This window comes from Myiozetetes cayanensis, unplaced genomic scaffold (assembly GCF_022539395.1).
Source record: "Myiozetetes cayanensis isolate MyiCay16 unplaced genomic scaffold, myiCay2020 scf4, whole genome shotgun sequence".
NCBI classification, from domain to species: domain Eukaryota; kingdom Metazoa; phylum Chordata; class Aves; order Passeriformes; family Tyrannidae; genus Myiozetetes; species Myiozetetes cayanensis.
The window spans coordinates 55,230,087-55,244,061 of record NW_026087631.1 but is presented as its reverse complement, the minus strand read 5'-3'; the positions used below and the strand labels follow the sequence as shown (position 1 = coordinate 55,244,061).

The 13,975-nt window shown below is 35.4% G+C and overlaps 1 protein-coding gene across 2 annotated transcripts in view; it reads right to left on the bottom strand.

The window, feature by feature from the left end:
• RIC1 (RIC1 homolog, RAB6A GEF complex partner 1) overlaps nucleotides 1–13,975 on the bottom strand; it is a 47,707-nt gene that overhangs the window by 30,949 nt on the left and 2,783 nt on the right. For both annotated transcript variants that reach the window (XM_050328707.1, XM_050328706.1), the window contains exons 2-3: nucleotides 5,599–5,706; nucleotides 1,165–1,241 (exon numbers count right to left, since the gene is read on the bottom strand). In XM_050328707.1, coding sequence (XP_050184664.1) covers nucleotides 1,165–1,241; nucleotides 5,599–5,706 — 185 coding nt within the window. The remainder of the gene's footprint in view (nucleotides 1–1,164; nucleotides 1,242–5,598; nucleotides 5,707–13,975) is intronic.

Sequence of the window (13,975 nt, the reverse complement as noted above, 5' to 3'; positions counted from 1 at the left end):
ATATTATTGCTAAGTTTTTTGCATGATGAAGGAAGGAGAGAATATACTATCCCTTTATCCCTTTATTTATTCCAACAGTTTGCAGCAATGAGTTGTCTGCCTTTTTTTTTTCTTCTGATAACTGTAAGCCAGATGTGAAAAGTCAGTTTAAAAAATGCTATTCAGCTATAACTTGTCTACATTCATGGTTTAACAGTTATGTTTAAAAAAAAGTCTTCCTCTTATATGAGATCCCTAGATTATCCAGCTCCTCAAAATGCCCATGTAGTGACACCCACCAATCAATTGTAACTCATTTTATTAATGTGAAGAAAAATTAAATTGACTAGTGCTACTGTAATGATGAAGGTATGTAGTGAGATATTAAAAAAAAAAAAAAAAAAAGTTGTTTCTGGCCAGTGAGAAATCAAGAGTCTTTTATCATTCCCATGGACAAATTTGATCCAACCAATGACTGCAGATTCTGCCTATCTAAACACAGACACACATACATATACTCCTTGAGGTATTAATTTGTCCTAAGTATTTTCCAGTTTTGCCAAACCCAAAAATCAACTAAGTCAACCACAAATACACCCAAAATACAGTCACACTTCAAACACATAAAATGTATTGCCTATCAGAATAAGGAAAATGAGATGAAACTGACAACATAACACACTGTACCTAAAATACTTGTGTATATTCTTACTAAAAAGTATTCACATTATTAAAAAATTTGATATTTTATTCCCCATTTGTTTCAAAAAATCTCTCAATTATTACAAGGGGGGGCAGAGAAGAATTTACTTTCAAATTGTACCTTAATAGTTCCTAAGAAACATGACTTAATCAACTGAATTATTCAAAAGGAATTATTAAAGCTTGTTACAGATCATGAATACAACAGACTACCTCAAATTATAAAATTAGATAATTTTAAGCCTGCTATTTAGGATTTTTAGAGCTTCTAAGATGGACTAAGGAATCTTACCAGCACATACCAATTCAATTAGACACAACTTTTTGGCACTGACTTTTAACTCATAGGAACGATGGTTCATACATTCATCAAGTTTTAGAACACAATTTGTAAGGAAATATTTTTTTATAATAAAGTCTGCTTAGAGCTTGTCTAGTTTTATTTTTTTCACACTGTGAGGGTACAAAATTTAAAATACTTACTTGGGATACACTGGCTCATAAAGATACTTGTCTCTTGCTGATGGGATTTCAAAAAATAAGACGTATCCATTTGCAGTCTGAAAGAGAAACACTGATAAGATACATACCCACTCTCACACTCATGTCAAGTTTCACACATATTAAAAAATTGTGCATTGAAATTAATTTCAGGTAAAATCTATCCTTAAAGCCAACTGAACAGATCACACAGGAGGTAGAAAAATGGAAACCCAACACTTTTTATGTAAGATTGTTTATGTAAGAGTCCATCAGAAATTTTTCTCTGATCCATATAAATACCTAAAACTTGACATCTATATCAGATCTTTAGAATCTAGGCACCTAATTTTCATCAACTATGCAAATTAATGCAGAAAACACAGCAGAAGGTAGCAAGCCTCTGGAATAAACCCTCCAGGTGTTTGAAAACATATGGACACTACAGAGTGCAAAGAAGTTAGGCACTGCCTCTCAGTGTTGGTCATCCAGGTAGTTTTCAAAAATCCTCATATCAGACTATCTTTATCTACCACAGCATCTTTTTCAAAATCTTCCCATGACTGAAAAAGATTTTATTATCACTCAATCCCAAGTCATATTCCGTCATTCTGGGAGACTGACTTCAAACTCTAACCCTACTCAGAGAAAAAATACAAATCATTTAATTACCACATGTTCCAGTCATACCTAGAAGCTGTTTGCAGTGTTTGCATAAGCACAGGAGAAGCAGATGACCAATAATGTTAGTTGTTCAAAGAAGTGCTATTTGTTTACAGCATAAATTTTTCAGGGAAATAGGCAAGTGCACTTAGGTTAAATAGTGTTTCCTTCAATTATTTTAATATTGGCTGGGCATGTATCCAAAGCCTTGGAGACAAAAAGCACTGAAATGAATGGTTTCATATTGCTTTTCAAGTTGTTTTTTTATTATTTGAATAAAGTAATACCCTTGTTAGCTTAGTTTATCATTTCATAGATGCCATGGTTTTCCCTAGTCAAATATTTTGCTTTACCATAAAAGAAATTTGCGTTTTGGCTTTGAAGTCCAAGAAACACTATTACTCTCATTCAAAGCAAGTATCCCTCTCATGCAAGAATAAAATCTGAACCATAATGATGAGCTTGAGACAGGCTGAAAATAAATGGAAGCTTTTCTGTGTGCTGTAATATCATGTTCAGGTATTATGTGGTAAAGAAACGTGTTCATTTCTAACATCTTTACAGGTTCTTTCCATTACATCATTAAATATTTAACCCATGAGTTATCTTATCCTGGAAAGAAAAGTAAAACAATACTGTGAAGTATCTTTATACTGATATTAAGGCACAAAGGGCCTTACTGAACACTATTCAAAGCACAAAGTTGCTATTGTTACAGGTTCATTTCTGAATAGAACCTCAAATTCCATGAAGAGTTGGATGAAATGCAGAAGCATTCAACCACACTTCCAGCAAACTGATCATATTCATTCAAAAAGGTTTCTCTGTTGCTTTAGAAACGTCTGTGTTGCAATGAAACCTATTAAAACAACCATCACTGTCACACATGCCCTGATCATTCTCATCCCTGACAGTCAAAAGTGTAAATACACAGTATCCCACCAGGGGATTTCACAACATGGTTTCTTCTATACTACCATGTTTAATAAAGCTTAGCTATGGGAATGCACATCGAAGAGCAGTCTGTACCAGAGGACTGCCAGTAACAGGGGAAGGACTAAAATGCCTCATATACTTTTCTATACTGAAGCATCTTGACCCACTTCAGAAGTTTGTTTTATTCCCAGAATTAGCTACCTGGGCTGCACGTACTAATCTGGAAAAAGAAATAGGTTATTTTCCCATAACACTGGAAAAACTACAGATGCAGCAATATGCATCTGTATATGAGAGAAGAAACTACAAAGAGAGAAGAAACTGCACAGTGTAAGAGAAAAAAAGAAGATCAACTTGGAAAAGGCACCAAGAGTTTAGCAACAGACAGTACTAGTTGTAAGAAAAGTTAGAATTGCTAGGGGATGATGACAGTGTGAAAACTGCTTAAGCTTGTTTAACTGCATATCATTAAAACTACTTGAGGTATTTTATAAAGCCTCATATGTTTCCCCAAAGTCTGCCTTCGGTACAAACAATAATTACCTCAAAGCATATGCTGCAAAGTGATTCATTTTCATAGAGATGTTCTGAACATTCCAGCAGTCAGAAACCAAACAACATGGCATATCACTGTGCTAGTGAACACAAAATCTAGACTAAACTCCCCACTGTTATTTCATTTAAAAAATAATAATAATTAAAAAAGAATGTACCACTTGGCTAGTAAGTACATACTAAGCCTTTTGCTTGCCTTCTTAAAAACAAAGTTTTATTACACAAAATCTAATATATACTACAATCAAGAAACCCAAGAGCACAGGTAATAAGAGAAACATCACCTGACAGCTTTCAAAGTAGCATTTTTAGCTGTTGCACAGGACTTCAGTAATTAACTGAAGGTAATTCAGTTCAAAGCTATTGCTCCTTCATTTGAACTCATTAGTTAAGAACAAGTCAAAAGGAAGAGAGAAAACTCTTGGAAAGAAGTTTACGGTTTTACTGGGTGATGAAAGTACCATGCATATGCAGGAATGCCTTCTTCATGAAGCTCCCAAAACTGAATTTCTGCCCTGCCTCTCTATAACAAAATCAGCAATATTTGTAAATGTGGTCTTTCAGTAGGACTCGTTAACTGATTCAAATTAAATTCCATACATATGCTAAAAGCATACTGCAAAACAGAATATTAAAACTACCAAAACAAGCATGCTTGACTACATTACTTGCATACATACACCCAGCAAATGAAATATAACCCTAACAAAACATGCAAAGTATTAGAAATCTTATGACACTCATTATTTTATAAGCTCTGACCATTTAAAATCTTAATTCGCAGAGCTGTAGTTTACAAACTGAGACTTCATGGGCATTTAGATTTTGGCACTATCTGCCAAAAATAGATATTTAGTTGCTGAAAAACTTGAAATTGCAATGACTGAAGTGGTAGAAACTAAAGCTTATCTGACTGTCAGCTGAACCACAAGGTCTTTTGAGCAAACAGATGCCAACATCTCAGAAAAAAAACAAGCAACATAACACACAGTATGACAAGTAATTCAATATAAAAGTTTTAATTTCTTCTGAAAGGTTTAATTAAAATGTGTTTGGATAGTTCGCTTGTTATATGTTGTGTGTATATATGCAGTATTTATATGTTGTATTTACAGATGTAAAATATAATTGGGGAATTCATTTTTATTCATAGTAAAAGTTACTGAAGTCTCCTTTCTGCCTCTGTTGGTAACTATTAGCAGCCACTAACTGAGAACATACTCTTGCACTAACAGAAATACTTTACTGCATTGATACCATGAGATACTCTTAGGATACTTAAACATTCTAGACCAACTACTTGGTCCTACATTACACACAAAAACAAGGGAACACACAAAGTTTAGTTGATTTAGAGTTACAACAATATTGCTGGAGACTATTTCATAAACCACCTGGTGTTTTCCACCAAGATAACAATATCTGATTGGTTGAAATTATAGGCATCATTTTAAGCATGAAAGATGCTTTATATTAGCAGACAAAACCACTGTACCAATAAATACAGTAATTATTACCCATTTGGTAATTCCACATAAACAACTTGTGATGGGGAAGTTAATGATCCCAACTCAAGATCTGATCCTAACCTAAGACCAAGGGGATCACCCCATATTATGAGTTCTATAAACTCTACTCCACCGTCACTGCATCTTGCATCTCAAATTTTTAAATACCAGTGCTGAAATAATCCCAATTTGCTGCTGTAAGCACAAACACCAGCTATGAAACATGACTTTATTTCCATTTGAGACAAGATCTCATTTTTAAAATTCTTAACAGAAGAGTTCATGTATCACTTATCACAGCCATGTTTCTCTGTTCTCAGTGCCATGCAATTTTTTTTAATCATCAAAAGACACAGTAATAAAGCCTCAGTTTCATCTCTTAAGACCCACCTTTAAACCCTATTTATCAAGCTAAATATGTTTATGTCATTTAAGTCCGCAAGTATTTCTTTCAGTCACGTATCTTTATATTCCTTTATTATTTGTGATCAGATTACCAAAGTAATGAGATGCTGTATCATCCCTCGCCAATACATCTGACCAGTGCTTTAAAACAAAGAACTGTAGGTCCTTCTCAAGGGGAAAAATGAATGAAAACTATAAAAGAAAGCTTCTATCATCAAAAAACCCTTGGTAATATTACATACTTTCACAAGACGAATATCAATTAAACATATATATACAATCTGCAAGTTTGTATAAACACAGAAATTGACAGTGCAAAACTGTCTTTGCAGTAACTTAACCACAGTAAGAAGTAAAAAACTCAACTTACTGAAACAGCTATCATTGTGCTGTCAGGACGCCATTCTGCTTGCTTATAAGATCCGAACTGAGCAGCTGCTTTTGAAAGTTCCTTGTAGCTTACGATTAATACACTAGGCTGGAAGAAAAAAAAATATAAATAATTACATCTCATATCTAGAAGGAATGGAATGTGGCTTTTAAAGGGAGCTCATGCAGAACACTGTCATTCCTAATCTCACTCTTTCAAATCCAGGACATTTAAATAAAATACTTTTACTGCACAGTAAGAAGTCATTTTAGAATACAGAAGCAGTTTCAAGTCAGACAAAGGGTGACTGATGCTTAAGATGAACAGAAGCATCTCAAGCAGGCTTCTATAATGACAAGGGCTGTCAAATTAATTAGGATGAAATATTCTATAAAGTATTTGGTACATTCCATTTGCTTAATTTCTACTAAATGGGTGGGCCATTGTATTAAAGAGAATGACAATCAGAAAATCTGTTTTGTATCTCTTCAAGAAAAATTTGTCATAAACTGTGCAGAAAATCCACTCTACAGTTTGCTGGGACGATTATTCATACGATAAAGTGCACCCTTCCTCCTGGGAACTGAGAAAAACTTTGGGGTCATGAAACCCAAACAAAGCTACTATAGACACTAAGCCCTTTCACAAAAGCAGTCAAGAGCTGCGATTAAAAAACATAATGCAAAGTTACCCTACCTTGCTCTAGTGCTTAGAAACTACCTTCCTCCTTAAATATTTCAAAGAACTGTTTGTACTTTCTTCCTCTTGAATCAATAACAGTTTTCAGCGTAGACAGGTATTCCCCCTTCTGTTACCCTACACCACTGGGAGGTGAAAGTTAAATTAAGCAAGTAATACTTTTTTTTTGTATATAAGAAGTTACCACTCATCTTCATACCATATGCTGTCCCTATCAATGTCCCCTTTATCAATGCCAGTTTTAATTCAGAGTTGTAGTGGCAAACTCTGAACCACAAAGAACACACTGAAAGGGAACCAAAAGAGTAAACAATAATCACTTGTTTTCCTGAAATTAACCATGAAATCCCTAGGCAAAGCTTGCCATCCACTGCTAGGACTGCTAGGTGATGGAACTTTACTACTGTTCTTGGCTTACTTGCTTCAATAGTAGAAGCAGTACAACAAATCTAAAAACATTAATTCTACCCAGAAGCCATGTGGGCATCCACTACACCAGAATTTGGTGGGTGTCTACAAACTTCATATTTGGAATCATTTGCTTCAGTTTCCTTTAAGAAACAGCAGAGTTACAAACAAATTAATTTAAAATGATGAATATTAATTTAAAATAGTATGAAATAAAGCAATGAAATGTCACTGTGTATACAAATAAGGAGCTGAATTAATATCAGACAGGTAGCCTTAGCCTTGGTAAATTCAAAGTATGATTTTTCATACTCATAACAGCATTATTTCTTAAATTTCACATCCACACAGAACTGCATTATCAAAAATAAAGTTAAATATACTGTAAATTATAACAAGAACACTAATCCTTACTCTAAGAACTATTTACACCAGTTTTTTCAACTCATGGGGTTTCTTTTGCAGACATGCACACATTAAAATATCTAACATTAAACAGATAACTAATTTTTCTTAACAGATTCTTGTTATGAACTATACAGCCTTTTACTGATTGGCTTAGAACCACCAGAACTGCCTTAGATATACTGAGAAAAAGTAGAGTGTTGGTAATCTGCAACATCAGTGCAGATTTGGAGATCAACCTTAAAGCAATTCTCTGCTTGAAGCATTTTAGCAACTGGCAAAATAATGTTTTATAAACTCAGTTAAGAACAACAATTTTCTTTCTATATTGCTACTTTTATAGAACATAATGACTGCTTTTATACTGTAAAGTTCTTGTGACATTTATTCACAAGGAAGTTGCTATTACACCTTAGAACCTGGAAGAACATTCTGCATACACAGTACCTATAAAATTTATAAAAACTGATTTCTAGGCTTTGTGCCTTACAGATAAGAACTAAAGGAGTTAACATTAGGAATGCAAGCAACCATTTTTATCTTTTTGCAGTTTAAGTAGCTTCCTTTCTCATTACAAAGTAGACCCACTTGAAATTCATTAGGTCACAAAGGCTACTTAGCTAAATGTTAAACTATAAATTATTTCACTGATACAGTTTATGCCCACATCCTCCACAGCTCAAAAGCATTAATTCATATAGGAATACCCTATATATTCATATAGGAAAACCCTAACATACAAACTTTAGCTCCATGTTTAAAAGCTTCCCACAGACATGTGCACTTTTCAGATTAACCAAGATAGGACAGCTCAAAATCCTGCTCTGCTCATGCAAGGGAAAGAGAAGTGATAGCTTTACATGTGAAGTAATTTATTTTACCTAAAGTGATTGAAGATGTATAAAGGCACCCAAGTATTTCTGTAAACAGAAGTATATCAACCTAACTACTTCACCCAAGCACAGCAAGCCACTAAACACACATTTAAAAAAAAAAAAAGGCAGGGCTTAGATGGTGCAATACTTGGGTTAGTTTTACATATTTAATTCACAGTCTGTATAGAAACAATAGGGGTTTAAATTCTATTAATCAGACTTTTTCCTAAATCTTTACATTTAATTCTCTTAGGAAAAACAACTAACTCTCCATATCAGCTTCATGAAAACTCCAGTGTTTTCCCCTCTGCATGCAGCTACTAAAAGGATAAAGAAACCTAGTTAAGCTCAACTAATGACTTATGCCCACTGTCTCAAATAAGCCAATATATTACTCCTCCTCCTTCAAAATGATTAAAATCCACTTGATGAAATATTAAGGGTATAGCCAGAGCTTTAGGAGAAACTGGATTCCATAAACATAGCAAATGACCTAACAAATAAAGAATTGATTAAAAAGAAGTAAATAATTTGTCTACAGGAAGAAGTAAACATCTTCAGTTGTTAAGGAAGAAAGAACAGAAAACTAAGGAAGAAAGAACTGAGTAAGTCTTAATTCAAATTGCAATTTAACACTAGCAAAGGTTTCCTAAAATAGATGTGAAGCATATCTGGCATTTTAAAATCTGCTGTGGAGAAAATCCAGCATTTTGATGTAGTACATTTTGTCTCTCAGGAGGAATGTAAGGTCAGGCAAAACAGAAGCTGCCACTCACAAACAGAACTGTGGTGGTGGATGGTCACAGGACAACAAAAGTGGTGAAAAGAAAAATAGAAAATATAACCTTAGAAATAATATAGTATTATCATTACTAAAGAGTAAACAAACTCTCCAGTGCTCTAGTTAATACTACTGAAAAGAAATAGAACTTTTTCTCACAGTTAAATATACTTTATCTCCTTCCATCAGTTGGACACCTTGGCTATCTCTTCACAAGATCACGTTCCACAGTTCTTGCACTGAAATTTTTATGTTTCACAACATCTCTCCACCATTAAACACGCCTCCCTCTTACTGATATGTGATTATGACAACATTCAAACATGTTTTAGATGACTAAAGAGGAATTGCACTATCTGTAAACAGTAGGTAGCAAGGCAGCTTCATCAACAAAGACACCTAAACTCAAACTACGTAAAAATACATATCCGTCTGGGCTTTCCACTATGAAAGATGAGCTCTGCACCAACACAAGGACAAAATACCTATGTAAACAATTAAAAAAAAAAACAACACAAAACACACAGGACAGCAGTCAAACCCATAATGAAAGAACATGAAATTGTTACTATTTCACTTAATTCTATCTGGCCAAATACAGTATCTTTATCATTTCTTAAGTATCAATATGTCCAGCATACAGCTGAATAAACAAACACATCATGAAGTGGATGAGCAATTGTCTCACAGGTCAAGCACAAAGGGTCTTGTCACTAGTGGGATTCCACAGAGCTCCATTTTGGGCCCTGTGCTTTTCAACGTCTTCATAAATGACTTTGGATGCAGGACTGGAAGGGATACTAAGCAAGTCTGAAGATGACATAAAAGTGGGAGGAGCTGTTGACTCCCTCAAAGGCAGGGAGGCCCGGTAGAGAGACCTCGACAAATTAGAAGACTGAGCAATCATGAACTGTATCCAGTTTAACAAGGGAGAGTGCCGGATTCTGCACCTGGCAACCCTGGATGTGTGTATAGATTGGGGAATGAAAGGCTGGAGAGCAGCTCTGCAGAAAGGGACATGATCCTGGGGGTCCCGGTCGATGGCAAGTTGAATCTGAGTCAGCAGTGCCCTGGCAGCCAGGAGGGCCAACCATGTCCTGAGGAGCATCAGGCAAAACATCACCAGCCAGTCAAGGGAGGGGATTGTCCCACTCTGCTCTGCATTGGGGGTGGCCTCACCTTGAATATTGTGTGTAGTTTTGGGGCATCACAATATGAAAAAGATATTAAGCTCTTAGAGAGTGTCCAGGGGAGGGCAATGAAGATGGTGAAGGGCCTTGAGGGGAAGCCATCTGAGGAGCTGTTGAGGTCACTTGGTGTGTTCAGCCTGGAGACGAGGAGACTGAGGGGAGACCTCACTGCAGTTAAAACTTCCTCCTGAGGGGAAGAGGAGAGGCAGGCATTGATCTCTTCTCTGGTGACCAGGGACAGGACCCAAGGAAACAGCCTGAAGTTGCGTCAGCAGAGGTTTAGGTTGGATATCAGAAAAAGGTTCTTCCCCCAGAGGGTGGTTGGGCATGGGAACAGGTTCATCAGGGAAGCGGTCACAGTACAAAGCTTTGCAAAGTTCAAGAGGCATTTGAATTACACTCTCAGGCACATGTGACTCTTGGGGTATCCTGCCCTGGACTCGATGATCCTTGTGGGTCCCTTCCACCTTGGCATAATCTGTAATTCTATTAGCAGCATAACTAGTCTCAGAACACTGAACCATATAAAGTAGTTTTTACGAAAAACAAGAAAATCTATCAAGGTATACGAACTCTGCAAAAAATTCACTTAGTGAGTTTAGATATGGGATATTACCAATTCACTATCTAAACACACCCATTCTACCACATTTTATGTAAATGCAAATCAAGTAATCACTTAAACCCTAAACTAAGATGGAATGTTGCTCTGAACAGGCCCTCTTTAAAGAGGGCAAGTAGCCTTGAATAGACTTGAACAGCAGCCATCCTATGAGCAATTGTCTGTCCTAACTGAGATTTTTAAAAGGAATTACAGAAAATGATATGTTAACCCAAATGCAGAGAGGTACAATCATTGTTCCTTTGACAGAACATAAATTAATGAAAAAGAAAAAAAAAAAAGGAGTTTTCCCTAATTGAGATTCTCTGGTTTGACTGTTGCAGGTTAATGACAAACTGTGCATGCAGTGGATTTTAGAAGTTAAGTAGGTCAGCAAATACAATGGAAAACTACTGGACTGTTTCAAAAGTAAACACCTAAGAACACATATGGAACATGGTCTTATGTACAGGTTTGGGTTTCCTAATGTAATATAATACAAAACTTGCATGGCTGTGGATAACTGTTAAAGACTCCAATATTCTCATTCCCTAACAATATATTACCCTAGGCATCAAAAATCCATCTCATTTAGACCCAAGAGGCAATTTCTTTCAAAAACACAAATGCCCTGTTTAGTTTTATAAAACAAATGTTTCAATGTTTCATTAAGTTGTAGGCACAAGACAAAAATCAAAAACACACTGTCTGGATGAGCATATGATTTAAGTGACAAAAACAAAGTTGGGAGAAAACAGAACAAAAGCTAGGTGACACTGACCACTTTTTTTCATTATTATATGGTCCATGCTCCACTTTAAATGCTGAAACTTTGCAGGATTATAAATAAACCAGAAAGGTTAGATGGAGAAAAAAGCATGAATGTATGCATAAGGAACAAAAAATTATTAAGGATAAGAAGGGAAAAAAAAGACTAAAAAAAGGCTATTTTGTCAGTAACAGAGATACAAGCAGAAACTTAACTCCTTTAACTGAATTTTGAAAGCATTTTGACGGCTTAGAATCAAAACAGTACCCATGTAACAAACACAGTAGACACAGCTCCCAATACTGTACTTCACAGTTACTGTGAAATAGTTAAGAATCAAAGTGCATCAGAATTGTCAATAACTACCTCTCCCACGTGAAAGTCTTCAGTTAACCTACTGCACAAAAATGCTGTAAAAAAGTAAGGACATATTCTATACATCTTTGCTGCTCTGTTATGCGCAACTAACTGGACAGTCAAAACTCGTAACTGAGGATGCTTTTTCATTCACGCAAGTAATTCTGACACATCTTTCAGGGTCATATAATACTAGGTTTATATTAATAAAAGAGACACTGAAAACCTGGTAGTCCTACTGAATAACCACATGACAGTTTACATTTCATATGATAAATCCATCAGTGTAACAGGTATTTCTAATTTTCTTCATTCTGTAATCACATATGTACCTTTATAATAGAAGCAACAGAACAACTGCTGTTACTGACATACAAAAAGAAATAACCTTCTCAGGCCAATGTCTGAAGGGTATCAATAAGAGATTAGCATCTCATGGGTTAAACTACTAAGGAAAAAACACAGCAGAAGAGGTAAGACATCTTAACTTGCACTGATATTATCTGTCATATTGTTCACACCATACAACCAACACAACACTTACATCATTATCAAGATATCTGTTGTCCCATTCTGCAGTCAAATTCCAGAGAAAAATCCTACAAAGGTTGTATACAATTCTATCTAAGAAAATGCCATACACAATAATTCTTTAAATTATTCTGCTTACAGTTCTGAGATTAAAACATAAACTTGAAAGCACAGTGAAAACATTTCTTTTAATGGCCACCTGTAATTAAAAAAAAAAAAGACTACAAAAACAACTGCAAATGTATTTCTTCATATATCTTACGAACTATATACACTGGTGTCAAAAGTAACTCCTTTTATAGCGTGGCAAAATTCCAGGTAATAGAACACAGCTCCCTGTTTTGTCCTACTTGCTTAACTAACACATATGTTTGGATTTAAAGCATGTAACAAGTTCAACTCTCATACAGAAACAGCTAGACACTGAAAAGCACATAACAGTGACCTAAGAAAGCTGTCTGAATATTGACTTATTCAGCATTTAGAACGAATATCAATTATTTGACAATCCAGGATTCTGACGTGTATGCTTTCCCATACACCTACTTCAGTTCATTAGGGTGATCCAACTCAACATCAGAACATCACCAAAAAAAAAAAAACCACAACACAATTTTAGAAAACAAGGGTAAGCGTAAATCATAAGCTGAGAAGCACAGGTAATGAAGAAAACCTCCTCCAAATAAATAGTGGGGGCAAGCTACTCTTGGCTTCAAAGAGCTTACAAAACTGGTTTTGACTGGCAGAGTCATAGCACGTAGTCCAACAACCTACAGGAGTTTCATTAAATATTCAACGTCAGTACTTATTCCTGTCATTGTCACCAGTTTGTTAAGATTAAAGAAAGGAAATGCTGAACTATATTTATACATACAGCTACGTCAGCAGACTATTCTTGTTGCGCACAATTCACTTTTCAAGGGTTAGGTAGAAAACTCCACTCATTTATGACACCTTTTTCCTTAGCTGCATACATCTTTCCTTAATACCCTAGAGCCCTGTGGGTGAATATCTAGAATTCAAGAGATAACCAAACCCATTTAAAATTAAAGCCACAACTGTTAAAGGAGTAACACTGTCAACGGGTCAACTACTATGCTCCTTTGATCCATTCATGAGCTAAAAAAAAGCAGGTTTCTATTTGTTTATTAAGCTTAACAGGCCTGTAAAAAGACATCACTAGTCCACCACAAAGTCCATTAAAATAGAGGTGTAAGTAGGAAAAACTGGGACACTTAGGACTGCACAGCTGCCTTGTGAAACCTCATCTTTAGTTCCAAAGTCAATCTATTAAACATCAATTACCTCATTTTAGCATTTCATAAAGTTTCTTTTGTTAATTGATATTTCTCATTTCAAGCATCTAAGTACTTAACATTACCAGAATGAAAACGTTTGACAAGCTTTCCAATGTTGTCAATGAGAAGAGTTTCATTGGCTCTTATGGTCAAGAAATTTTCTGAGGTACATAGGCCTAAAACTTCTGATTTAAGAAAAACACTCGAAACAGAGGTCTCCAAAGAGGGGTGGCATTTCATATAATCCACTGGGGACCATAAAATGATTTTTTGCATCAATAATATATCAAATAAAGTTAAAATTTTAAAATGTGCTTATTTTGGCTTTACCTCATTCTTTTTTCTTTGTCTTTCCTTTTAAAACCCGGAACAGGCATCCAGGAGAGGTGGTTGATACCCTGAGTCTACCAGTTCTTAGTAACATGACTTAACTGCTGGTCAGCCCAAAACTGGTTGGGCAGTG